Here is a 27,145-nt window from a genome sequence, read left to right on the forward strand (position 1 = left end):
GTGGACACTACATAAATGGAAACAACACATATTGCAAATATTTACATTCATGTTCAATGTTCTTGCTTCTTAGAATTAACAGATATGTAATGAAAATATTATGCCACCTAACAGTACTAGAGACAGCATTGTGATTTGTCAACATTTCAAGTAATGAATATGAGGGAGTCTGCTCCATCCTAAAGAATGACGTCCAGTGGATGAGCAGCAAAAATGTCCCTTAACCTCACACTCATTTTAGCACAGCTTACCCATTCAAGAGAAGGCACAGGGAGTGACATGGTGGCAGACACAGACGGGATGAAGGGCATCGGCTCTCATACGACAGGAATATTCATGGAGGCAAATGGGGGGCTAAACAGGTAACCCTTGCTAAATGACAGTCCATCTTCAACATTGCAGTCCAAGCTTTGCCTGCAATGGAGTTGGCCGGGAAAGTCTTGACAGGAAGCTTCAGTTTTGTCACATAAAGGCATGTTTCTGTTCAGGGGGAGAGAGGAGTCAGTATATTGAGACCAGCTTGATATAAATATATGACACATGTTTCTTTTTGCAGAATACCCTGGGCTGTGACATACACATCCATAAGATCACCATAGCTACTAGAACGCAGTATTACCTTGCTGCACACAGGCTAAAACTCAGTTTCATGTCTGCGCCGTTGAGGAGCTTTCATTGCGAGTATCCAGGACTCTGTAACAGATACATGCAAATATAATCTATTAAATTTATCAACACAGACAGAAGAGATTTGGCATCACTGTGGCATGCAAATCAATCTAACGCCACAACACACAATACTTAATTTGATCACTTTAGACCATGAAGAAATAAGCACAACTAGTGCATCATTAATTCAGCTTTATCTGATAATGCTGGGACATCTTCTGCCAGGCAATGCGTAATAAAGTCACAACTGATTATGCTGACATACAGTTATTGCCAGGCTGTGGGCAGACAAGAGTGGAGTATCTGTGTATCCTAATGGTTCCTGTCACACTCGGTCCATCTCAGGCCTTGAATATGGTTTAAGGAATCAGATATCTGTCTCCCCACTGCCTTGGGATGGTACTTTTCTCTTGTTACCTCCAATTCTTTAATGCCAAACTAATCTTCTTCATTCCAGTCTCTCCCGTCACTCAAACTCACATTTATTTTACATAGCCTCGTTTGGTACAGTATATGTCGTATGTCGTTGCGGTTACCATACTTAAAAACCCACAAAGAAGCAGAGGAGGAGGAAGACTCACGCTTGATGCTGTCGCACAAAGTCTGCAAACTGCCGGTCCTTAGCGTACAGCTCAACGATGCGAATCCGGTCTTGGATTTCCTGCAGAGCCACGTGAAATAAACCAGGAGAGAATGTCACATCAGAGCAATACAAAGTATCCATTAAAACTAGACACTTCATTCACAGGAATGTTGGCATAAGATGAAAGCTTTGCTAAATGTGGAATATTGGGGTGGTCAGGAGGACACGACCTCCATCCCAGATGTGTAGCAATCAACATGCAAATATAGTGCACAAACTATCAGGCACAAACACAAACACGCACATCCGCACGTACCTCCTTTGTCAGCTCACTGTTTTCATAAATGTGTCGTATCTCTTCACTGCTGAAGTCAGTGGAGGCCTCCGCACTGGCACTGCTGTAGACGGGGGCCTCTGGGTAACGGCGGTAGTAGTGGCTATATCCCGTGGTGGCTTCACTCTCATACATGGGGTTGTACTTGGTTGCCCTCTCCAGAGACGGGAGACTTTCAGCTCGTCTACACAGGAACACAAACGAGATTGGGAACATTTAGAGTGGAAGAACAGAGAAATTTGGCTAAATTAAAGAAGCTGGAAGCGATGATAGACCATTTTGGGTCTCCACAGTCAGATAGATGAAGGCATTTAGCGCATGCTTTTCCTTTATCAACCTCAGAGTCTGAGAGAGTCTTGATGTCAGGAAACCTATTGTAGTAGGTGTTTAGTGATAGAGCAACGTAATATACGATGGTTACTTGGCGCCGTCTAAACGTAACTCTTCTCCATGATAGGCTGTTCTCTGAGCCCAGCCAGACACAGGAACACACTAGTCTAAGTTAGCGGGCAAATTGTGTGTGTGTGCGTGCGTGCGTGCGCTCCGCTGAAAGAGAGCAGGAGCATATTAGGACAGAGGGAGAGGGGAAGAAAGCGTATGAGTGAGACAGTGGGTTGGGAGGTGGGTGGGTTAAGTCTTTTAAGATATTATGTGGGTAGGAGATGGTGCTGTGGCTATTTTGGCTGACTATTCAAGCATGCAGTCACAGGATGTGTCTCAGTTAATGCTGCCTCCCCGTTCCTAAGAAAATATTCCAGACTCCATGGCTTTAATCTAAAGCTGTCTGAGCGGAGCAGAGAAACTGTGCAGACACACCAATGAACTCAAATATTACCGTTGATTACGGCAATGAAAATTACACTTTACCATTACACAGTGCTTATTAAATAATTTGTCAGCAAAAAACTCCTGAACACACCTCTTACTTAAAACACCCTTACATTTAGCCGGGTTGGCAATTTCAGATTCATTAGAAATATGGATGAAAAGATTGCAATATAGCCTTTTGGCTGGATCTGAACTATATCATTAGCAGTGTGTTCTTGGGGTGAAATAGTTAATTGAACTAATCGCTAATTAACAATGTATCGTGAGATACGGCTATTTTCACACACCATTGTATGAGAAAGTACAAAATAATGCTCAATGTAGTTGACTATAAAATGTGAATTTAGCTATTAGAATATTTTCATGTTGACTCGATATATAAAAAATGACATGCTTTAACACGCTTCTCCATTATTCGATTAAGTAATTATTCTAAAAAGTAATCGGTAGAATAATCGCGTAGAAAATAATCGATAGTTGCAGCAGTGTGTTCTCACCGTAAAGGGTCTTCTGCCTCATCCTTTTCATACTGATCCCGTAGCGTCCTGGCCAGGAAGAAGATTACTCCAGAGGCCACCAGCAGGAAGCCGGCAACAGAGGCGATGGCGATGCCAACCACCAGAGGCTCTGATACGTACTCCTCACAGTGCTCTCCTCTGTACCACCAGTTCTCTCCGACGCGGCACCTAGAACCACAAAGGACACCTGTCAGAACAACACACACACTGAACCAAAGAGATAAACAGAGAAAACTGCACAGTGATTAATCCCACTTTGTACCCTTCTCTGTCCCAGCTCTGGTAGATACCGGCTACGCTCCTCCAAGTGGCTTCTTTTTAACCACTTGAACTCTAGCGTCCTTATATTTCTGGGATATTTGCTGAAAATATCAGATCTACAAGCTCATTGCGATGCGTTGAGAGCTTGCAGATCCAGAAGGAGCGAGTGCATTCTCCGGCAGCGGCAACAGCCGCGGAACTTCCGCGGAACTGCCGGTGGAGGAGCGGCAGCTCCCGGCAGTGACTGCCGGCGGTGGAGCGGCAGCTGCAGGTGGAGCAGCGGAACTGCCGCGGAAACTGCCGGTGGAGGAGCGGCAGTCGCGGAACTGCCGATGGAGGAGCGGCAGTCAACTTCTTTTTTCCGCCGATAAAGTATAGTTTTGGACCATGACGGAGGCGCGCCGAATCAGCAGACCTTGAGGCCAAGGAGTCGCGCCCGAGCGCCTCCAGGCGCGAGTGCCCGCGACGACCGGCCGATGGTCTGCTATTCGACTAAGCGCCGTCCAAGTTATGTACCGATAGGCACAGAATCGTAAATAATATTGGTGGGGACTGCGTTACACAAACGCAGCACACTCCCAAAGCTGACGCCACCGGCAGCTCCAGCCGCCACCGGCAGCAGCCGCTGCCGGAAAATGCACTCGCTGTCCCTCTGCAGATCAGCTATTTTCGGGGAAGAGAAGTACAGAGCCGACCCCGGCCAGCTACATGTTATTTTACTTATAAGTATAGAGGGTTTAAGTGGTTAATATACCCCAGGTTTTGACAGTTTGACAATTACATCCACTGATGCGTAATGTCATCATAAAGGATGTGATGATGGAGGCATGTGATTAGTTTGAGTCTGAGAAGCCATGGTGATTTAATAGCAGTTTTTCTGTTTAATAGTGGATTTAATTTTTATATAATGTTGCATAATTATGTTGTATTTAATACATTTCTGTGATTTGGGTTGTGATTTTATACAGCTGCTGAAATAAAATAATGTAGCTCTTTAATATGGCGATCAAATTTCCATTTAAAAGAGCAAAGTGCCAGATGGTTAGAAATAGAGCTACGGAAAGGTCATGGATTTGACCCCACCTATTCTAGATTCTGCCGTACCTCCTCACTCTCATACTCAAATAAGAGTGAATTCCTGCAGTATTATTTTACCTACAGTATACTACATCTATCTGAGTTGCCCTGGATGAGGGCCTCTGCTAAATGCATGAAAAGGTAAAGTTCATGTTGTGTAAATGTTTATTTCCTGTATCCATGGAGAGTGTTAACTCCTTTGAGTTGGACAATGTGAGGTAAACAACCCATGCAGCAGCATCTGGCCGTGCCTGTTAGTTTTAATGTCGTGGTGGGTGTGAAGCAGAGGTCCAACGCTCATCTTGGAACACTATATTGTTTGTGCGTCTGTTCATAATCACACTGCTTACAAAGCATGCCACATCAGATAGCCTGAGGAAAACCGTAAGAACTGTATTCTGTCGCCGATGCGCTCCATTGACACACAAGCACACATTCACCAACGCGCATATGGGAAAACATTCTGAAAAATATCCAAGCACATGAATTCACACGTGCACTCCCACACACACCGGATCCAAGTCAAAGTCTGTTTGGAGATCAGTTTTAGCATTTGTTTAACTTCGTTGAAGTATACCACAAAATAATGCTGTTGTGTCACATGGTACAAATACAATGAGTACCACAACATTCCCATAAACTTTCTAGTCATTTACACTTTATTGTGACTCTCAATTCTCCTGCCAATGTTAATCCCAAGCCCTTTGATACTCAAGGCGGGTTAAACAATAATTATTTTCAAATGCTATTTGAACATTTACGAATGCACACACGCACAACACACACACTCAGTACCCGTGAAACCCACCTGCAGATGGCTCCCTGACCAGGGATGATGTCACACTTGCCATCGTTCTGGCAGAAGTCAGTCTTCAGCTCACAGATGCTCTGACAAGGCAGGCCTTCCACGCTGAAGTAGCCGGCATTACACACACACTCTGCCTCACCCGTCCACCTGTTCGGCTTACACTTTGCATACTCATTACATGCCTGGAACTTGCAGGGGTCCGCCTGGTCACCTGCAAATGGGAGTTGAGACCATGAAAGATTTAATTACAACTGTTTTGTTGTTGTTTTTTAAATTATCAACCTGATTTTGTTAAGTAATGATTGCAAATTGCAACGCAGTTATACTGCATGTTTTAATAGACAAATACAATCATTGATCCCATCTGTCTATGAATAACACGAGGATTATAAATAGGCTGATGTAATCTCTATTGCCCACAGCATTCCACTGGTGACAAAAACATCACACCCAGTGTGAAGTAAGTGGTGCCTTTGATGAGTTTTTTTTTCATTGAGCTATATAGGAACAATGTTGAATCCCTTTGCCCTCATTTCAATAGACTGCTCAACCGCGCCACTTGAAGCAAATCACACCCAGGTGTTGAAGTAAGCGGTGCAAGTATAACAGTGGGGCCAATGTCATAGCTGACAGGGTACCCAGAAGCAGAAGACACTGAGACAGAGAAGTCTATAGCGTGCATCATGTGTCGTGCGTGCGAGCTGTCTGTTTGTGCACGCGCGTGTGCGTGCATCATGCGTGTTCGTTCGCGCTTTGCCTTCCCATGTGTGTGCGCGCATTTATTATCATTTAAGTGACGCACACGCGCAGCGCCGGCCAGTGTGTGCAGGCGTGCTTTTGTAAGTGCCGCGTGTGAGTGCCATGCATGCTGCGCCGTCCTGTTTGTGTTGTAATCAGTAGCAGGTGATCATGCTACATGGAGACATACTGTACACACACACACACACACACACACACACACACACACACACACACACACACACACACACACACACACACACACACACACACACACACACACACACACACACACACACACACACACACACACACACACACACACACACACACACACACACACACACATACATACGCACACAGTCACTTGTTGAAGCGGCTGGCGCCAATTAAAAATACAGACATACTGTACAGACAGACAGATTTACATGCGCGCGCACACATCATTAGTACTTACATGGTGGAATTCAGCATTATGATTTAGCAGTGACTAGTTTAGACAGATTATGACGTACAGTATAATTGTAAGCACCACGATGATTCATTGACATTATTACACAGCTTTGTTGAATACTCGATTCTGATTGGTCAATCAAGGCATTCTACAGGCTGTTATTTCCTGACAGTGGACTGCTGTCCTCAATAACAGACTGATGCTCTGTATACATTGCTATGGATGTGGAAGCATATAAGGTGATAACCGATTTTGTTCACAAGCAGCCATGTAATAAGCGGCCAGATATGTCCATCCTGCACACTAGTGTGTCTCATGTGAGGTGAGAACAATAAATGTACGAGGATCCTTTTTCTATATCCTTAACTACATTTTCTTTATTCTTTTTTTTTTTGGGGGGGGCAAAAAGTATTATTTTAGAGATCATACACATGACCCCCCTCCCCCCCCCCCCCCCCCCCGTGCACTCCTCAGAGCCATCTGGGCAGTCATCACTCATCAGCTGGGTGAAGCTGTAATAGCAATTCCCCATCCGCCGGGAACCAGAAAATACTCCCTTTCCCCCCTTGTTACTCCGAGAGTATAAGGTTACATTTATACACTAAATGAACACTGGGGATTTACTGTGTATGTTATGCACACATTTTAACACCAGAGCTGCCTGAGAATGCTCATTGTCTGGACCAAAGGATAGTTGATGATTTGTGTTACCTTGGCTGCTGTCCAAGAACCCCTGATTATCTAGGCCCAGTCTCTGTGACCATGGCATTTGCACAGTTCTACTGAGAAGTTTCCCAAAGGAATAAAACACCTGCTTTCCCAGGCCCAATCAACTATGCACACACACACACACACACACACACACACACACACACACACACACACACACACACACACACACACACACACACACACACACACACACACACACACACACACACACACACACACACACACACACACACACACACACACACACACACACACGTAATATTGTGAGATTACACAGACATCCATTAAAACACATCTGATGATAGCCTCAACTGATGTTTTCATAAAGCCTGATTGATACTTCAATACGCATCGTGAGGTTAGATCGGCTGTTTTTGGCGTGGGACACCCATGTACGACGTCGAATAAATCAGGCATAAGTGTTCTCTTGTTCGCACCACTTCGTATAAACACTGTACAGATGTGTTTGCATCACACCACAACACCACAACGGAGAACCCGCACCTGACTCCACATCCAGCGAGTACTTATCGATGGCCAGATTCATGGTCTGGTAGGCTGTGTTGCAGAAATCCTCCAGGATCAGATAGACAGCCGTATTGACGCCGCGAGGCACAGGCTTGTCAAACTTCATCCGGCTGTTAACCACAATGCTCCCGTTCCTGAAGTTGAGAATTTCCAGGTTCTGGAAGTTACTCAGATTGGACTGCAAGTAGGGGACAAGCTGTGGGAGGACGGAAATATGTCAAAAAGAGTTGTCCAAAACTCAACCGGTAAAAACTAGGCAGGGTGGCCTGATTGTTAAGAGTGAGCATCCAATACTGCAACGGTTCCAGAACCGCCAAGTGTCCTTGTGCAAGACACTGAACAACTAGATGCTCACTCATTGCAAGATGGTAACTCACCATTGTAAATAACTACATTAATATACTGTATTTCTCTGCTAAACAAATACTAGGAATAATGCCAAGCAAAAAAGGTAATAAGACTATAGTTTACCAGCTCTATGAAGCGTTGCTCCAAGGCCTTGTATTCAGCTGAACTCTTATTGAAAAGGTCGTCTGAGAACATCATGTTGGTCACCCTCAGACTGAAGAACACCATCAGAGCTCGTCCAGGGTTCACAGGCAATGCGATGCTGGCCCGGTCCGTGCCGTGTACCACACCAGCAGGAAACCCACTGCTTCCTTCCTCTGTGTGGTTCGTTAGGCCAAAGCCGTAGTGAATCACGTCATACCCCAAGTCTCCCTCTGTGACATCAGCCAAGTCGACTTCAGGAGTCTGCACCTAGAACATAGAACAACAGAGCGTTACCAAACATGCAATTGCAGTGTTACAGTTTGTTCTGAAGTGCAAATATGTCATTTTGTGGTCTCGCATTGTGTTCCATTGTGTCTATCTACCTCCACAGCGATGGAGACCTCCATGACTGGCGGCCCGTAGCCCGCAGGTACAATGTCAGACACTCGAGTGAAGGGTGACTCCCTCTCTGGAGACAGAACAGTTGGTTTGGCGGAGCCTGGAAAATCTGTAGCCGGCACAATCCCGTCGACCAAGAAAATCTCATCCTCTGTGAGGTCCTCGGTTGAGATCCCTGGAGCTTCTGGTGCCTGTTCCTCCACAACCAGCGAGTCAAGGGCAACATCTTCCTTCATCGCTTCCTCTTCCTTCTCTATTGCTTCCTCTACAACATCTTCCTCTTCCTCATGTTCAGAAGGTTGAGGGTAAGCCGGCACCTCGGCCTCAAGCTGCTCTACCACCTCATCTGTGTCTTCGTCTCCAGTGGTCTCTGTCTCTGTCTCAAGTTCTGCCGGGACCTCGTCCACATCCACAACAACCTCACCTGCCTCCTCCATGGGCACTGGTTCTACTTCTACAGCAGGCTCTGCAATGACCTCTTCCTCTATGTAGTCCTGCTCGAGGATGATATCACCCTCTGCGGCTTCATCTTCCTCTGCATCAGGTTCGTCATCTTCTGTTGTGATTGTCAAGGGCAGGTCCTCCAGTTCCTCTGGCACCGACCCAGATGCCTCGATTGCCGGAGACGGCTCAGGAGGCGCGGTGTCCTCTGGCTGCACAGGGGAGGTAGGCTCAGCTGGGAGCTCCTCTGCAACGGGGCTCTGCACAGTTTCCTCCAGCATCAGGCTCTCCTCCTCAATGCCTAGAATGAGAAAGACAAAATGGCAGACATGGGAAATTATGTTATGTTAATATTCACACAGTAGCCATTTTGCTCTTTTTGATATAGTCAGGGGGTGGGTATAACTTCCCACCCCACCCACTCGCCTCCGAGTATGGCGTAAGAACAAACTGGCCGCCATCTAACATCAACACTTACTATCAGACTGGGGGGCAGCGGTGGTCAGTACAGGAGCAGGGGCCTCGGTCGCGCTTTCCTCCAGAACTATGACATCATTCCCTCCCGCCGCCACCACCTCGACCTCAGACATTTCAGACAGGGGTTCATCCATGGTCACATCGCTAGCCTCCACTTCCAGAACCTCTGCTGTCTCATCAGGCTGAGTGTTACTACCCTGCATCACAAACACAGTTTAGCATCCAGTTCCTGCTGGCATCACTCCACAGTAAATGGGCCAACATCTACACCAAAGGAGAAGTTCCCCCCTCTTTGTCACTATTCACACTATTCTCAAATGGATACATTAAACAAAATACAAAAAACACAGCTGAATCTGAAAAGGTCCAGATTCCATAATGATCACGGGGCAGTATGGCCAAGGTGCTTCTGTGGCACAGTAGCAGCATGCTGCTCTTGCCAGTAAATCAATTACTGACGGGGAGCTTTCCCCCAATCTATATAATGGCTCCATTTAATCACTTAGGAGCTGAGCTGTAAAGTGAAATAGCAGACCCAGAACGGGCCCAGAATGTCTGATTACTGTCATACAGCGCGCTCAGCCCCTTGAGACTGTACAAATAAAGATGTGAAAGGATCTAGACAAATTATGGTGTCCAGTATGCTGAAATTGTTATTTTTGATCTCTCACCACACACACATTATGCTGTCTCCCTTCTTGGCTCACCACATTGTGGTGCTTACTCTAACCCTGACCCCAGAATAGCAGTGGATTATTATAGCAAGAGCCAAACTAATCCTCAAAAGTTTTCCTCATCCCCTACCTGCTCTGGTAAGGTGTGGATAATGTATTTCGAGCAATTACTATTTACAAAGTCGTTGTCAATCTTTTTCCACAGAGGAAAGTGAAATGTGTGGGGTTGATCCATTTGTTGAGTTGATCCATATGGACCATGACATAAATGGAGAATCTTATGACAGATGGCTAACATGTGTATATTGTATTATAAATTAGGCTTAAGACTCACTGTGGCTTCGTTGATGGAGTGCACAGTTTCATGAAACTCTGGAGCTGCGAAGCAACAAAACAATGCAAAAAGTCAGCACAAAGATATACTGCAGATACACCAAAGGCAGACACTCCAACCAATACTGCAGATACATCAAAGGCAGATACTCCAACCAAACCAGTCCAACAAATCCTGTTATCAGTGGCTACAGTATTGTCTCATTCCATCAGCTTTATCATCAGCTAAACACAGGCCCCCTTTTCTGTGGCTATAGCGCTGACAGTTGTCGTGCTGACTGTGCATTTACCTAAGTGGAACCCCAGCAATCAGCACTCAGTCCTGGCCCAAATATCATCCTCTGAGGGCCAAAACTATTACTGTATTACCACCAAAGCTGCTGCTTGTAGCCAAGCAGTGCCTGTAAGTCCCCAGGCGGACGTGCCAGGAAGCCATATGAGAATGTTTTTAACCGTCCTATCACATGTCCCGACCTATAACTAATGTCAGTGTCACATGGCATCCATCTTCAGAGTGGCTGCTAACACAGTAAACTAATGACACTTGCTCTCTCAAAAACACGGTCAGAGAATAAATCCCGCAGATGGAGGAAATGGTATAGTCATTATCATCGCCTCCACTTTGTTCCATTTGCAGCAGAAGGGCCCATGCCAGAAGCGAGAGCTAGCTAACCTACTTAATGCCTGGCTAAAATGAATGGAGCAGTGATGTAGATCTCCCAGGGAGATTTTGTGCAAAAGAGAGTGACAGAAAGCAAGGGAAAAAATGAGTGACAGAGGTACCCTCTCATGGTTATCATAGATGTGAGTGAAAAACAAACTCAAATATAAACTGCCAGGCAAAGGCAATGGACTGAATACAGTACAAATAGCAAAAGTCCCTCATGGCTGAATTCAATTAGACAGACCATTTAGTGATGAGGGCTTTACTGCACACTGAAAAAATACACACTTCCTGTAACTGATGACTGGTTCACTGTTATTTGTTCACTTTTGAGCTTTAGCTCTATTACAATTATGCCAGTCCTTGCATTTGGAAAAAGTGCATATGAAAAAGAAACAGATGACAATGCTAAAAGTCTGGACTGTTTTACCAAGTGGTTTAGTGTGCGTAGTGTGATGTAATGCCAGCACCAGATCTGACATTTATTGTTATTAGTAGGGGGTACTAAGTGAAAAATCGTTACGCGGCGGATAAAAGCATGAAATTTGATACAGATGTCCCTTGGGTCATCCTAAAACATCCTAGAAGGGGTGCCCAAAAAAATCTTAAACAGGAAGTGAGTTATGGACAAAATCCAAAATGGCCACCTAAACTGTTGACCGTTGACTCAAAAGACACCAAAATAATCTCCAAAAAGCATAAAATGTGGCACACATGTCCTTTGGGTCATCCTAAGACATCCTAGAAGGGGAGCCCAAAAAAATCTGAAACAGGAAGTGAGTTATTGACCAAATTGAAAATGGCCGCCTAGTGTTGTCGATTGACTCAAAAGACAACTAAAGAATCTCCAAAAAGTATAAAATGTGTCACACATGTCCCTTGGGTCATCCTAAGACATCCTAGAAGGGGTGCCCAAAAAAGTCTTCAACAGGAAGTGAGTTATTGACTAAATTGAAAATGGCCGCCTACAGTGTTGGCGATTGACTCAAAAAGCCTATAGAATCTCCAAAAAGTATACAATTTGGCACATATGTCTCTTGGGTCATCCTAACACATCCTAGAAGGGGTGCCAAAAATAATCTGAAACAGGAAGTGAGTTATTGACTAAATTGAAAATGGTCGCCTACAGTGTTGAAAGATGATGCAAGATACCTACAGAATCTCATAAAAGCATGAAATGTGGTACAAATGTCCCTTGGGTGATCTGAACGCATCCTACAAGGGGTGCCCAAAAAGGTTTTAAACAGGAAGTGACCGCCTAAAAGCAGTTGACACAAAAGAAAACATAAGGGGACGTCATAAAAGTGTATAATTTGGTACGTACATTGAGTGCTTCTTAATATATCCTAGAAGGGGTTATTTATTTGTTTGCTTGTTTATTAAACTTTTTAGGAAGGGACCATGTTGAAGAAATTCTAAATGGCTGTTTAAACAGTTGACCATGGCAGTCTGCATATTATGCAGACTCAATACGACAGGTTATGCAGTGCATAACTTGCCGTATTTTGTAGTCTACCTTCTGTTTTCATTTCTACATCACTTATTTATTTTACTTTCTGCATACTTTTTTTATTGTACTCTTTGAATCTTCTTTATTTATCTAACTCTCTGCATATTCTCATTTATTTTACTCTGCATCTTATCTTACTCTGCATATTCTTATTTTACTCTCTGCATCTTATTTATTTTGCACTCTACATCTTCTTGCTTGTTTTACACTCTATCTTCTCATGTATTTTCTTCTTGATCATTACTGTTTTTTTGTGATTAGTGTTTAGTAACTACATGTATTCATGTGTGCCATTTCGCAATTACCAGCACATTGGCATAATGCTCTGCAAGGTAACCCAGCATCCCGGCATCTACACTTTCTCGAACAGAAGGGCTCAGCTTTGCAGCCACACTTGAGTTCTCTACAAACTTAAGCAGCCTCTGGCAAGAGTGTCCATAAAGGTGTCCACGAATCAGCGACTTTAATTTATTTGTCAGGAGATGGTAGAGATTGCATAGCTTTCAGGCTTCTGGACCAAATGCTAGATTGGCTGCTCGATTTGAATATTGTAGCAGTGCAGCCCGTGTGGGAGGAGTGTTTTCCATTGAGAGACTATTCAAACTTTTTTTGGCACCCCTTAGGATGCATTCAGATCACCCAAGGGACATTTGTACCAAATTTCATGCTTTTATGAGATTATTTTTTATGAGTGTCTTTTGCATCATCTGTCAAGACTGTACACAGCCATTTTCAATTTAGTCAATAACTCACTTCCTGTTTCAGATAATTTCAGGCACCCCTTCTAGGATGTCTTAGGATGACCCAAGGGACATGTATGCCATTATGAGATTCTTTAGTTGTCTTTTGAGTCAATCGACAACACTGTAGGCGGTCATTTTCAATTTTGTCAATGACTCACTTCCTGTTTAAGATTTTTTTGGGCACCCCTTCTGGGATGTCTTGGGATGACCCAAGGGACATGTATGCCAAATTGTATGCTTTTATGAGATTCTTTAGTTGTCTTTTGAGTCAATAGATAACACTGTAGGCGGTAGTGATGAGCGGGTCGACCCGTAACCCGCGGGACCCGCGGGTCAACCCGCGGCGCGGGTGGGTCGAGTCAGGATTTCAGAGGAAATTATGCGGGCTACGGGTGAGCGGGTCAGCCGCTCTCACACGCAAAAAAAAAAAAAAAACCCTATTTTGAACAACATGCTTGTTTATTCAGCCCATGACAATGTTGTGCTACTGTAGACATTTAAAGGGACTTTGGGTACTTAAAAGAGCGCTATATCATATATATTCATATTCCCACCGCGGGTCGCGGGGCGGGTTGAGCCATAGATTTATATGGGGTCGCGGGTCTCGGGTTGAGGCGGGTTGGGTTCCGTCGCGGGTTGGGGCGGGGCGGGTCATGAAAAAACCTGACCCGCACATCACTAGTAGGCGGCCATTTTCAATTTTGTCAATAACTCAGTTCCTGCTTAAGATTTCTTTGGGCACCCCTTCTAGGATGTCTTAGGATGACCAAAAAGACATGTGTGCCAAATTGTATGCTTTTATGAGATTCTTTAGTTGTCTTTTGAGTCAATCGACAACACTAGGCGGCCATTTTCAATTTAGTCAATAACTCACTTCCTGTTTCAGATTCCTTTGGGCACCCCTTCTAGTATGTCTTAGGATGACCCAAGGGACATATGTGCCAAATTTTATGCTTTTTGGAGATTCTTTTGGTGTCTTTTGAGTCAATGGTCAACAGTTTAGGTGGCCATTTTGAATTATGTCCATAAGTCACTTCCTGTTTAAGATTTTTTTGGGCACCCCTTCTAGGATGTTTTAGGATGACCCAAGGGACATCTGTATCAAATTTCATGCTTTTATCCGCCGCGTAACGATTTGGCCATTTTTTGTGCTTAGTACCCCCTACTATATGTTGTGCTGTCTGTGTCACCGTTTGGGGGGGGGGGGGGAGGGACTGGTAGGTGTGTTGATCTCTGGGAACAAAGAAATTGAATATCATAAGCTTTTGTTTGCTACAGAGAGTCCCCCACGGGTCTATACTAGGCCCCCTAATTTTTTCCCTCCAAACCCATGACCAAATATCTTCAAAAATAGCTAATCTACAGGTCACAATGTGTTGCAGTTGTGACCTTGTAGATCTGCTATATTCGCAGAATATTCACCCCCAGAATAGGGACACTAGGGTTCATGTGGTGGAAAATTCCATTCGAAATCTGTGGTGTAGGTAACTTTGTGGTTGGCCTACAGAAACACAACACCCCTGTAGAACTCTATTCTCATACCGCTCTCTAGTGCCTCATTGTGCAGAGCTTCGGTGCCGTAGTTCCGGACTTCGCTGACGGTATAGACCACTGTGGGGCGCTCCTGCACCTCACGGTAGGAGTTCTCCACCCGGTTAGACTGCAGGGTCAGGTAGTCAAGCTGCTCAGCGCTCACCCCAGCTCCATCCACCAGCATTGTGACTGCATAGTCCACCACCACACCATCCAGTCTGGACAAAGGACAGCACACACACATACATATACACATACACACTCAAAATTGCATTGCAGTCTATTTTTCCCACTTAGAATAGATAGATTCATCATAATGTTTAAATGTTATCATTTCATCATGTCGTATTGTAGGGTTATGCACATTGTAATTGAGTATAACTAGACCGATGCCTGTTGGCCACCTGCCATGTCGGGAACAATGCAATTTGGGAATGCATGCCCCACCCGGTTATGCAACACCCGTTGTACCCTTTCTACTTTCTACTATTTCTACTATTCATAGTACCCGATGTCGATCGGTTGGCCAGTTCTCGAGATATGTTGGTGACACACTCACACACACATACATACATATTTCACGCATTTACAGTAGGATGTCTATTGTCTACCCTCAGAAAACCATTCTTGAATGGCTTCGCATTGTATCTATGCAACGTTCAACTGTTTTACTTTATACGGACGGTGCACCAGTTGGTCCAGCTTTACATTTCGGCTACTGTATTCAAAAAATGTGACTGGATGTATGTCTCTTGGAGGCCAGAGTCGTTTTCTAGGAGGATGAAAATTGTTCAAGCATTACTTTGATTTAGCGTCCAACCTGTTAAAAGAGTTGTAGAGCGCTCGCACATGACTGATGGCTCGACTGATTTACTCCTGCTTGGAACGCACAGTGTGATTATGGTCCAAAATGGCAGAGTCAGCAGAGTGATCAATATCATAATAATAAACATAGAAATCCCACAAGAGACTCTAGACCTTGGAAAAAAACATCTATCAGCCTTCATTTGACTATTGGGAGCCCTCCACTCTGACCTAGTTTGTTGGGCCCTGGCGCAGGGCTGAGCACGTGTTGGCCTATAATCGGCCCTATTTAGGAGCAGATCCCGTTTTTCCCCGTTAGCCACACACACATACTGTATATAAACACGCACGCATAGCCTACATGCAGCTCTGCCCCTGCTGTGCCCTGGGATCCATGCTCAGCAAGGAAGGCAGCCCTCCAGCCTCATCATGGCCACATACAGATACATTATATTATTTTGTACAACTGTGTAAGTGTGTATTTGTGACACACAATTATCTAACAGGAAAATAAAATAATCACACACTCTAGCCTCGATGCAAAAATATGGGCAACGTTTTGACTTATGTCTTCAACAGGGCAAATAATGAATTATCTACAAGATGAGACAAAATGCTACATATGTGCCAAGTACAAAATCCTCTCTGAGCTTAACCGCTTGAAAGCGGTCAACATGGCATCCCTATTTTGGGCATGTCATTATAGGTGAAAACATTTAGAAAATTCCATTTGTACAATATGTACTATTTTCGCTATTTGTTGTACAATGAAGTATAGGGCTTAAGCAAAAGCATAGTGACTATAGAAAGAGATCCCCCCCACCCTTTTTCACTCAGCCTTCCTTCACATCTATCCACTTTATCCTTTCTTTCGCCATTTCCCCCATTCTTTCTATGTTTATCTCTGTCCATCTCTCCCTCCTTCACCTTTTCTCCATCTTTCTTCCGGGGGCTTATTGATGTGGGCACAAAGCCCTGGTAATCGTCTCTATGGGAGAGCAGCTGCTTGCTGGGTCCAATCAGCCCTGATCTCACTTATCAGGTGAGCGAGCGTTAAGACGCTCCACCCTTGACACACCTTCACATGTGCTCACGTACGCCTTCACACATGCTCACAGGTAAACAAAGCGCGCACACACACACACACACACACACACACACACACACACGCACACGCACACGCACACGCACACACACACACACACACACACACACACACAGCTGGTGGTTTGACCACTCACCTTTGAGAATCCTTTTGAGGCCTGCAAGAAACACAGAGATACTCTTTCAGTGAGTTGCATCTATCTACCACGCTACGTTCCGTAATTTGTTCAACCACTTAAACCCTATACGTGGTTGACTGGAGTCCCTCAGGGCTCTATGCAAGTGACTTTTTTGTTTTCACTCTTCATCAAATATCTTCACTGAAAATAGCAGATCTTCGAGCCCACAACGACGGGTTGCGACTTCGTAGGCTTGTAGATCTGCTATTTTCAGCGAGAGTTTTCCCACGTATACGGATGCTGGGGTTCAAGTGGTTCAATTGCTGTAAATGAAGTGCGGTTGCTTTGCAATGCAAGGACCCGTGTTGGAGAGAAGAAACTTACCTGAAGTCCAGCACAGCAACATTCTTAAAGCCAGGCAGTCCCTCTAGAGCATCATCAATCTGTTAAAAAACAATAAAAGAAATACACATCAGACTCAAGCCTGATTTATACTTAAGGGGAATGAAACCCTACGCTGATTTTGTAGTTTGTTTTCCAATTTAGGTAAAAAATTAAGCAGATTAAAACCATGGCAAGCTAGTAAGCAATGCAGCTGCAGCTAATTATTTATATATATTTTTTCAATTAATTGCGTGTGCGGTCCAAAAAGTGCATTGATTTGTGGGACAATTTTTTGTTGTTGTTGTGAATTTCACAAAAAATATATTTTTTGGGAATATCATAAGCTTTTGTTTCCTACAGAGCATATTTTCTTAACCATACCCTACATACTTTGTTGACTGGAGTCCCCCAGGGGTCTATACTAGGCGCCCTTCTTTGTCCCCTCTACATCAAACGCCAAATATCTTTGAAAATAGCTGATCTACAAGCTCACAAGTGCACTTTTTATGCGGGGTTCACACCACTGTTTTCATTTTGGAAACTTTGTTTTGAAAGGTGCTATATAAATAAAGTTATTATTATCATTATTATAATTGCAGCCTGCCATGTTTTTACCCAGCTGCAGTTTTTTAACCTGAACTGGAAAACAAACTACGGTTTTGAGCTTGCAGATCAGCTATTTTTCCTACTTTTGAGTGACAGTGTCAGCCCCCTAAATGCAAATAGCAGATCTACAAGCTTTGGTGTGTCACAATGCCCAACCAAGTATGCTGTAAAACTGGCATTTAATAAGCACGGCCAATGTCGAAGCTTATATCTACTGATATTTAGAACAAAATTTGCATCTTGGCAAAAATGGAAGCAATTGTTGAAAACAGATGAAAGGATTTGTGTTTCTCGTTTGGTGCCTTTTATAACTTCTGCCTTCTTGGAAAAATATTGCAAGGCATATTGTCCTGCTGACTTACTGACCCAATTTATGATCCAACCTGGCAAAAGGCGCATAAAGACAAGGCCCACTGGGGCCCCTACATCCTGCTGGCTTATCCAGCTCTCCTCTTTCCCTACTGTAGACCTACTCAAGAGTTCCCATCCTCCCCTACACTCCCCTTCCTACGTTTTTCCACTGTACGAGAAAGAAAGTTGTAAATCGTTGCTGTCGGGCAGAAAACGTTCATCACCATATTTCATCTTTTTATGTTTTGTCGTAAATTAATGGCCTATTTTATACTTTGTCGTTTGACAGTGTCACTCAAAAGTAGCAAAAATAGTCAATCTACAAGCAAATAATGTGTCGCTATGTGATGGCTCAAGGTGGAAGACAGCTACTTATAACATAACATTGCTAGTCTTTTAAAACACTAGGAACTGTGCCCAAATACCTGTCAAACTACTTCTCTAGAGTGAGAGACGCCCATGGACACAACACCAGAGGGAGCTCCGCTGACCTTGTTTCCCTTAAATTAAGTGCAAACATGAGAAAAAATGCACTCTACTATACTGCCACCAAAATATGGAATGCCACGAAACTTGTCCATTCCCCATCCAAATTGTAAGCGGACCTAAAAACATGATTGTCCTCAAAATATCATTTGATCCCCTACTAGCTTGCCCCCAGAGATGCAAACTAACTCACTCAGCTCGGTGAGCTCCACGGAAGTGGCATCCTCTGCCTCCCCCGCCCCCCCCACCCCACTTTTCGGGGACTGCCCATTACTCCGACTACGTGGCTTCCACGTGCAGTTTAGGGTTAGGGTTAGGATTAGGGATAGGGTTAGTAATGGGGCAAGTCGGACCAACGGGCCGTCGTAATAATGCGCTGTCGGAATATATCCGTTGTTGCTTTTAGTGTTGCTGCTGCTATGTAATGTATGTCATGTTGATGAATTGAGTATAATGGACCACAATGGAAAGAAGCCCACCGGGGCTTATTGTGTTATCCTTTTAGCATAGTCCATTTTATTGTATTTGTTTCAATCAATAAAAATTTGAAAATGACAAGCCCAAAATCAGGACACCAGGTGAGAGTGGTCAAGTTTTTCTCTGTGCATCATAAATATTTAACCAATGACACTTGTGACTAAATAACTACACTAACTACTCATTTCCTGAAAAGCAAGTGTTTTGGATTTTGCCCGACAGTGCCGATATGCAACAATAAAACGGATAAATAATGTCCTTGAGTCGCGCGTGTGTGTGTGTGTTAAAAAGAACCAGATCTCATACAGACTAGAAACCAGGTCAGAGACTTAAGACTAAAGCACTTCTTCCTTCCAACATTGTAAATACACTTTGACACAGACCCACAGAGGTACCGTACCTCTTCTGCACGTCATGAATCATGTACAATTTTAAACATATGTTTTACACCGCCACATGACAGCGTTGCTTGCCGACAAGCACTGATTTACAAAAAGTTATTTACAAGAACTGATTTAAATCACATTTAGAACTGATTTACAAGCTAACAACGCAGTGCGTCCTGACGCGTTGTTAGCTTGTAAATCAGCTCTTGTCGGCAAGCAACACCATCGTGGGAGGGAATATAAATTAAGCTTAAGACTACAGGGAGGCATTGCAGAGAGAGAGAGAGAGAGAGAGAGAGAGAGAGAGAGAGAGAGAGAGAGAGAGAGAGAGAGAGAGAGAGAGAGAGAGAGAGAGAGAGAGAGAGAGAGAGAGAACACGCAAACCGTAACAATAACATAATAGAGACTAACCTTTTCAGTGATCTGTCTGTCGAGGGTCAGGTACTGGAGGCTGGTAGGATCTCTGAGCTGCTCGCTGTATCTCTCCCCAGTGAGCAGGATGCTCAGCTCCACCACCTGTTCCAGCACAGGAGGCGTGGGAGGCTCCATGGCAATGTCGTTGTCCACCTACACGCCGAGGGAGGATGTGTTCACAATTCATGAATTCGTTCAACCTTTATTTAAACCTCAGGGTTGCTAAGAGGTTACCACAGAACGGCATTTGTGGAAAGAAATTGCTTTTAAATACAGTAAAGTAGAGGCAACTTAATATTATCTGTACTGTGTGTGTGTGTGTGTGTGTGTGTGTGTGTGTGTGTGTGTGTGTGTGTGTGTGTGTGTGTGTGTGTGTGTGTGTGTGTGTGTGTGTGTGTGTGTGTGTGTGTGTGTGTGTGTGTGTGTGTGTGGGGCCCCCTAGGTGTCCTTGACAGGGTTCCAGGGGATCCCCAGCAAAATGAGGAACAGTTTGAATTGGCCCTATTTCATATTTCTGCAATGCTAAAATGCTAAAATCTTGGGTTCCCTGGCACTAAATATTTTCAGATCAGGGTCTGCGGCCAGATACTGTACATATTTTGGGGTCCTTGACATGTTTGAGAACCACTGTCAAATACTACATTTATATCAAACTCATGTTTTGCTTCTTTTGTGTGTTGTTTGTTTGTGTGCATGTTTGCCTGAGTTTGTACTCACTGAACTGGCATCGGTGACAACAGGCACCACCTCCACCTCTGGGACAGCAGCTGCTGCCTCCACCTCTGCTGCTGTGTCTGCCTCCTCGCCAGCATCACTAACGGCTTCTGCTGTGGCTGGAGTGTCAGGCGGAGAGAGAGAAAGGAGATGGTCATAATGTGGAGGAGGCAGAAGCCAGGACAAAACTTTGGCTGCTATTCCTATACCGCTCATTAACATGGATTTAGTGGTGTAACAGTTAATCGAACTAATCGTTTTCATTGATTATTAACAAAAATATTTTAATAAAATGAATGATTTTCAAAAATAGTGAGAATGGCAGATCTACAAGCTCACTATGTGTTAAATTGTGAATTTTGCGTGACATTGTTGAACGGCGAAGTATAAAATAAGGCTTAAGTGGTTAAATAGAAGAATCAGACTATATACGATGAAGTCGATTATAAAAAGAAACGATGCACTAAACCCATGCGCTAAACTACAAAAGATTATTTATTTTTTAAACGTGCTTCTTGATTATTTAATTAATCAAAAAAGTAATCAATAGAATAATTGCTAATAAATAGTTGCTATTAGACGTCATAGACACTGACCTTCCTCGAGTGCCTTGGCCTCTTCAGGGTCCTCCGGGGACGGAGTGCTGTGGAAGGGCAACAGGGTGTTCTTAGTCAGCTCAATGAATAACTTAATGAGGTGAGAAGCAAAGGGAATTTACGTATATATATAAATAGGGGATCTAGGTACACCTAGTCTAGTAGGTACATGTTGTAGCTCAAAAGCGGACAAAGGAAAGAGATGAGAACGGAATGGGACGAAGCAACTGAAAGAGTGAGAGATTTGTGTCATTCATATGAACAGGAAAAGAGAGAGGCGAGCACACTTAAAGAATAGTTCACAGTTTGCGTGTATCGGGTGCACGGTTCTGGCAGAAATAGTATCTTAGAAAAGATCACCAGCACTCACTTTGATCCTTTTAGGATTTCTTGTTTATTTCAGTCATAAGCTCCAGCAGCAGATCATAAACGATGGACGTTTTCGGCCCGCAGGCCTTCCTCAGCGTGAATCAGCGTTTCACTGCTGGTGGGGCTTATGACTGAAATAAAGAAGAAATCCTAAAAGGAGCAAAGTGAGTGCTGGTGATCTTTTCTAAGACACTAATTCACAGAAAAGAACAGGTCAGTTTGTTTGAATAGCCTCGACAAACTTACGCACCTGCACATGGGCTGCTCGAAGGACGTGGGGGGCTCACTGCCAATGCTGGAGGTCATCATGGTGAGAGAACACAGAGCAGGCATTGGGGATAATGTCACATGGTTACATAACACACAGGCACCAGCTATCGTTATTGAGATAATGATTTAAAACTGAGAAAAAGGCGGTTGTTGTTTACCTTTTTGACCCTTGCAATGCCATTCTCTGAAAAAAGAAAAAGAAGTGGATGAAGCCATGAGCCATTCAAGCTGCGTGTAAAATATACACTGTATGTTGTTAAAGTCAGTGTTACTCTCACATCCATCCACTTACAGTGTCAATGAGAGCCTGGTGCTCCTGTGATTGGCTGAAGTAGTTGCCAATATCGTGCACCTTAACCTCGCCGTCCTGGCATTGGCTCATCCAGCGTTGATACTCCTCCTGCTCTGGAAGGCGGTCCCAGAAGATTTTGAAAGCCTCCCATACAGTCTCCTGGCACACTGGTCAAAACACAAGACCAGGAAGAGGCACAGTCAATGTACTGAAAATTAGACTTGTACTGTAGCCCTCTACATGAATGTTTCTCAGCAGACGTTTTCCATTATGGAGAGGAACAGTCACTGAAACAGCATTCCCTCCATGAGATGTTAAAGGGATATTTCACTTTCAAAAAAACATTGGGTCATTTTATCGTCTACTCAGGCTTTTGTGAGCCCCCAGACAGTTTTTAAGTTGCTTGATTCAGTATCTAGTTATTTGATATAAATTTTATCAGACACGCCCCCTTCCTATACAAACCCATTGTAACTTCAAACTCCATTTTTAACATGTTAGATTCATCAAAAACACCCGTCCTTGGTTCTGGTGACTCACCCTGCCCTCCTAATACGCGAGGGGGCCGTGTTTTTTCAATTACTTTTTTCATTTATTTTTAATATTTTTTGGGGAAAATGAAGAAAATAAATTACAATTAAAAAAAAAGTAATTGAAAAAACACAGCCCCCTCACGTATTAGGAGGGCAGGGTGAGTCACCAGAACCAAGGACGGGTGTTTTTGATGAATCTAACATGATAAAAATAGAGTTTGAAGTTATAATGGGTTTCTATAGGAAGGGGGCGTGTCTGATAAATATCAAATATTTATATACTGAATCAAGCAACTTAAAAACGGTCTGGGGGGCTAACAAAAGCCTGAGTAGACCATACAATGATCCAAAGTTTTTTTTAAAGTGAAATATCCCTTTAAATCTCTTATAGGTGAAATTAAATTCCTCTCATCTGGTGGTGACTCTTGTGGGCACAGTGGTTCATTAATAAGAGAAATGCATATACCAAATATCCTTAAATGATGCCTCCAAACTAAGGCAGATTTGGGGAACACCACTTCAGAGGAAGTTGATGACCAAATCCACCTCCGTGCCAAGTGCGTGACCTGACTCTCTTGGACGGGTCACCCTATTACTCACTATGCCAAAGCCAGATAATCTGCACAATCTGTACCACAACATTGGTACTGAGGCCTGACTGACATATTAGTGGCCACTATGTCAGCCAAATCTATTGTACATAAGAGAGTAAATCATTTAACCCTCACAGATCTTGCACCACCCAGCAGCTTGTTTTGAACATGCAACCCTAAAACTTCCTGCAGACTTCAAAGTTTGATCTCAACAAATCAAAGATCAAAGCTCACAGACTCCAAGATCCAAAGATTTCCAAGTCTCTTCTGACTCTGAGCTCTAAGTCTTTCTCCATCTACCTCTCGCTCCAGCCTGTATGAAAACCATATGAAGATACTAGATTACTAGACCTTTCGCACCCTGCAAACGTCGTCTTCAAATGTTTGCCTTTGAGCAAGAGGTAGCAGAGCATCCAGAACAGAATCTCACACAATAGCACCTACTCCCTGGGAGTGTGTTTACACACAGATGTCATGTAGCATTCATTCAGCCTATAGTATAAAAACAAAAAGATGTATTTATACTATAGGCTTTTATGCCTATTGATAGGACAGTAGGCTGACCGGAAATGGGGAGAGAGATGGGGAGTGGCATGCAGCAAAGGCCGTCGGGATCGGGACTCGAACCCACATTAAAGGAGAATTTTGGACTAAGTTTTTCTTACCTTTTCTATGATGTTATGATATCTTAGGATGAATGGTACAGTAGAACATTTTCATAACTCCATCCTGGGTCCGCCACAGCTTAAAACGTGCGCGGATAGGCCTTGCGTTAGATCACATATTTTAATAGCTTTCTGTTTGTTTTTGTTTTTGTGAGATCTGATGTTCATAGTGACAGAACACTGTCCAAAAAAACAAAAAACAAAAATAGTGTTCTGTCACTATGAACGTCAGATCTCACACAAAAAAAAAAAAAAAAAAGCTATTAAAATATGCGATCTAGCGCAAGGCCTATCCACGCACGTTTTAAGCTGTGGCGGATCCGGGATGGAGTTATGAACATTTTCTACTGTACCATTCATCCTAAGATATCATAACATCATAGAAAAGGTAAGAAAAACTTAGTCCAAAATTCTCCTTTAAGGTGTCAGGCTACACTACGCCTAGGTGCCTGGACCGCTACACCAGCTGTCCAGGCCGTCATGTAGCATTCTTGTCATTGGACTATACATGCCCTGCACACTTTTCGCATTGAATTAATTAAAGGACAGTGTAGAGTAGCAGGCCTGTGGCCCAAAGATTTCCGGTGAGATCCACCGGACTGGCAGGAAAGATTAACTAGAAAATGTGCTCCTCGGAGCACAGGTCTCCGCCAGTACTGTTCCTGATTAATCCTGTCTTACCTATTTATATTACATATTGTCACGTGTCAATTGACCAATGTTAGCTTGGCTGATGGAAGCTCACTTCAAAAAATATAAATGATTTTTTGAAGTGACACACCTATTTATAGGTTTTTATTTCGTCATGCGTCTCGCTAGCCAATCAAAAGCATTGGTGACAACATATTGTCACGTGTCACGCGAAGCTTGACCAATGTTAGCTTGACTGAGATGGGGGGACACACGGAAGGACAAGAACGAAAACATACTCTCCACCTCTGGCGGAGACAATGAACAACTTTCACCAGTACCCACCGCTGAAGTGTCCTTGAGCAAGGCACCTAACCAGGGCAGGGCGTTGCTGACAAACAACAATGCTGGATAAACCCTGTATACGTAAATTAAGGTTTATGGGAAAGGCAGGGAATTATATTAATCATGACTACAGTGTTTTCATTGGGCGGTGGAAGGTGTAGGGAGAGTGACATGGGCTGGGACAAGAAAGGACGTTGGAATAAAATCTATTGTATTCTATATTTTATGGGATTTATTTTACCGTTAATCGCATTGTCTGCTATCCGGTAGTGTTCCTTCACCCTTTATCTGAACCTATCGAACGCTTGTTTTATTGTTGTATTGTTTTATTGGATCTTGTGTAGTCGATACGATTATTTGTTTTAGCTCCTGCTCATTTGATTTAGCTATTTTGTCTCATCTGTTTAAGGAAATAGGTAGCTGATATATTGCACTTTTACCTTAGCGCTAGGTATACTCGTGGTTGCTTGTTTTTGCAGAAAATGCACTTAAGACTTCTGGTGATTAGTAGTTTTCGTTCCCTACCTATGTTGAATGCACTTATTGTAAGTCGCTTTGGATAAAAGCGTCTGCTAAATGACTGTAATGTAATGTAATGTAATGTAATGTAACCTGGAGGCAACTGGGTGGCCTGGCCATTGATCAAAACATATCTCGTTGACTCACCATCATAAATGTTCATGGCAGTACCATGTCGGCTTACCTCTGAGGTGGAAGTAGTTCAGATGGTTTGCGGCAACTTGCGGAGCGCTCTCCTGTGAACACAGTTTGACTCCACTCGGGAAGAGGATGTTTCGCTTGCGACGAGAGATCACCCCGTGGCCCTCACGAGGGACCATGGGGTCAGACAGTTGGACAATGTGCGGATACGCCTCAAGTGATACTCCAGTGGTCCCATTAGGTTTCTCTGTTCTTTGGAGGTCTGTGTAACCCATGGCAGAGCCTTCAAACGCTGAACCTGTGGTAGAGCACAATTAGACCGCTGCCTTGCGATAAATGTGAATACGAGTATACAGGCTTATTGATTTGGCTGTTGATACATACCTGTCCTTATATCCAAAAATATGAGGGCAAAACCGAACACGGCAGCGTAAAAAGCACATTTCCACCGTATGTTGGACATCTTAGATCCTTGATATGTTGTAAGTCCAGACAAAAGGGTCCAGAGAAAAGGGTCACGTCGACGGAAACTTCCTCTCAAGTCATGTGTAACAGAGGAGTTCTACAGGTGCATTAAAGTAGTCCGCATATACAGAAATAATTAATATATACTATAATTACATTCTCTTCTCTTCTTATCTTCTGTAGACTGAAGGGAGGCGTATACCGTGGTGCTGAAATAACAGCTCCCTCAGTTACCTGTGCACTGCACAGATGGCATTTGGAGAGGATCTTTTTCCCTCTCCCTCTAATCCCGTTTACTATTTAAGCCTTTTAGAGCAGCTCGCCAAGAAGTTACAGGTGTAAAACTGGGAGGGAGGGGATGGTGCGTGCTTAGTAGAGTGAGGAAAAGGTAGACAGGGGTCGGGGCAAAGGCCACCTGCAGAGTGAGTTGACCGTGATGCACTAATCCATACAGACATTGGCTAATCAAGGGTGCAGTAACGGTGTCACTCAATCCCAGTCTTTCTAGGTCATGATGGCTGTTGCAGGATGACATCACTTGCACTTGTATTGATTGAAAAAATATATATATTTCAGGGAACAAAAGGCACGTGCGTGTGTCTCTGTGGATAAGTCTTCTTCACACAACACCTTGAAGGTATGCTGATCTGGGTTCACTTATAAGGCCTCTCTGATCCATCTGCTTCACTGTACAAACAGCTCAAGAGACCGTTTCTATATTAGTCCATGAGCCAGACAAGATTTCATTATCGAAAGAGTGGGCAAAACCATACCTATATTAAATTGTTCATAGGGTCAATACGAGTAAATAAATATATGATAACCTCTCCACAGGAGCAGCTTTTTCATGGTTATCACACATTTTGTTATTTTCCCCATACGTAGAAGACAGGTGAAAAAATGACTAAATTTAAAAAGGAGTTATCATAATGAAACTTCCTGAATTGATTACTTACATGAAGACAATGATTTATCGTATTACAAGTTTTCTGAAATTGTATATTTAAATATGCAAATTAGGCATTTAGTCCATGAGCCAGAGCCCCAAAATTGAGCCAGATATTGAATATTCCCTCGTTAAAAACC

General features: G+C 43.6%; 1 protein-coding gene across 1 annotated transcript; it reads right to left on the minus strand.

The window, feature by feature from the left end:
• Positions 1 to 268: 268 nt before the first annotated feature.
• Positions 269 to 26,057, minus strand: impg2a (interphotoreceptor matrix proteoglycan 2a; the record flags this gene model as incomplete). Its single annotated transcript, XM_080412159.1, has 20 exons — positions 269 to 480; positions 620 to 693; positions 1,251 to 1,330; positions 1,569 to 1,770; positions 2,912 to 3,100; positions 5,079 to 5,289; positions 7,507 to 7,726; positions 8,002 to 8,289; positions 8,406 to 9,163; positions 9,341 to 9,536; positions 10,348 to 10,391; positions 14,806 to 15,014; positions 16,842 to 16,862; positions 17,208 to 17,266; positions 19,925 to 20,080; positions 20,645 to 20,760; positions 21,238 to 21,328; positions 22,169 to 22,335; positions 25,638 to 25,892; positions 25,979 to 26,057. 19 exons carry the CDS (start codon positions 26,055 to 26,057, stop codon positions 648 to 650), a joined length of 3,387 nt encoding a protein of 1,128 aa, XP_080268285.1. The 3' UTR covers positions 269 to 480; positions 620 to 647.
• Between the last annotated feature and the right edge of the window lie 1,088 nt (positions 26,058 to 27,145).

The sequence above is a fragment of the Gymnoscopelus braueri genome, assembly GCF_963280865.1.
Source record: "Gymnoscopelus braueri genome assembly, chromosome: 18".
In the NCBI taxonomy this organism is placed as follows: domain Eukaryota; kingdom Metazoa; phylum Chordata; class Actinopteri; order Myctophiformes; family Myctophidae; genus Gymnoscopelus; species Gymnoscopelus braueri.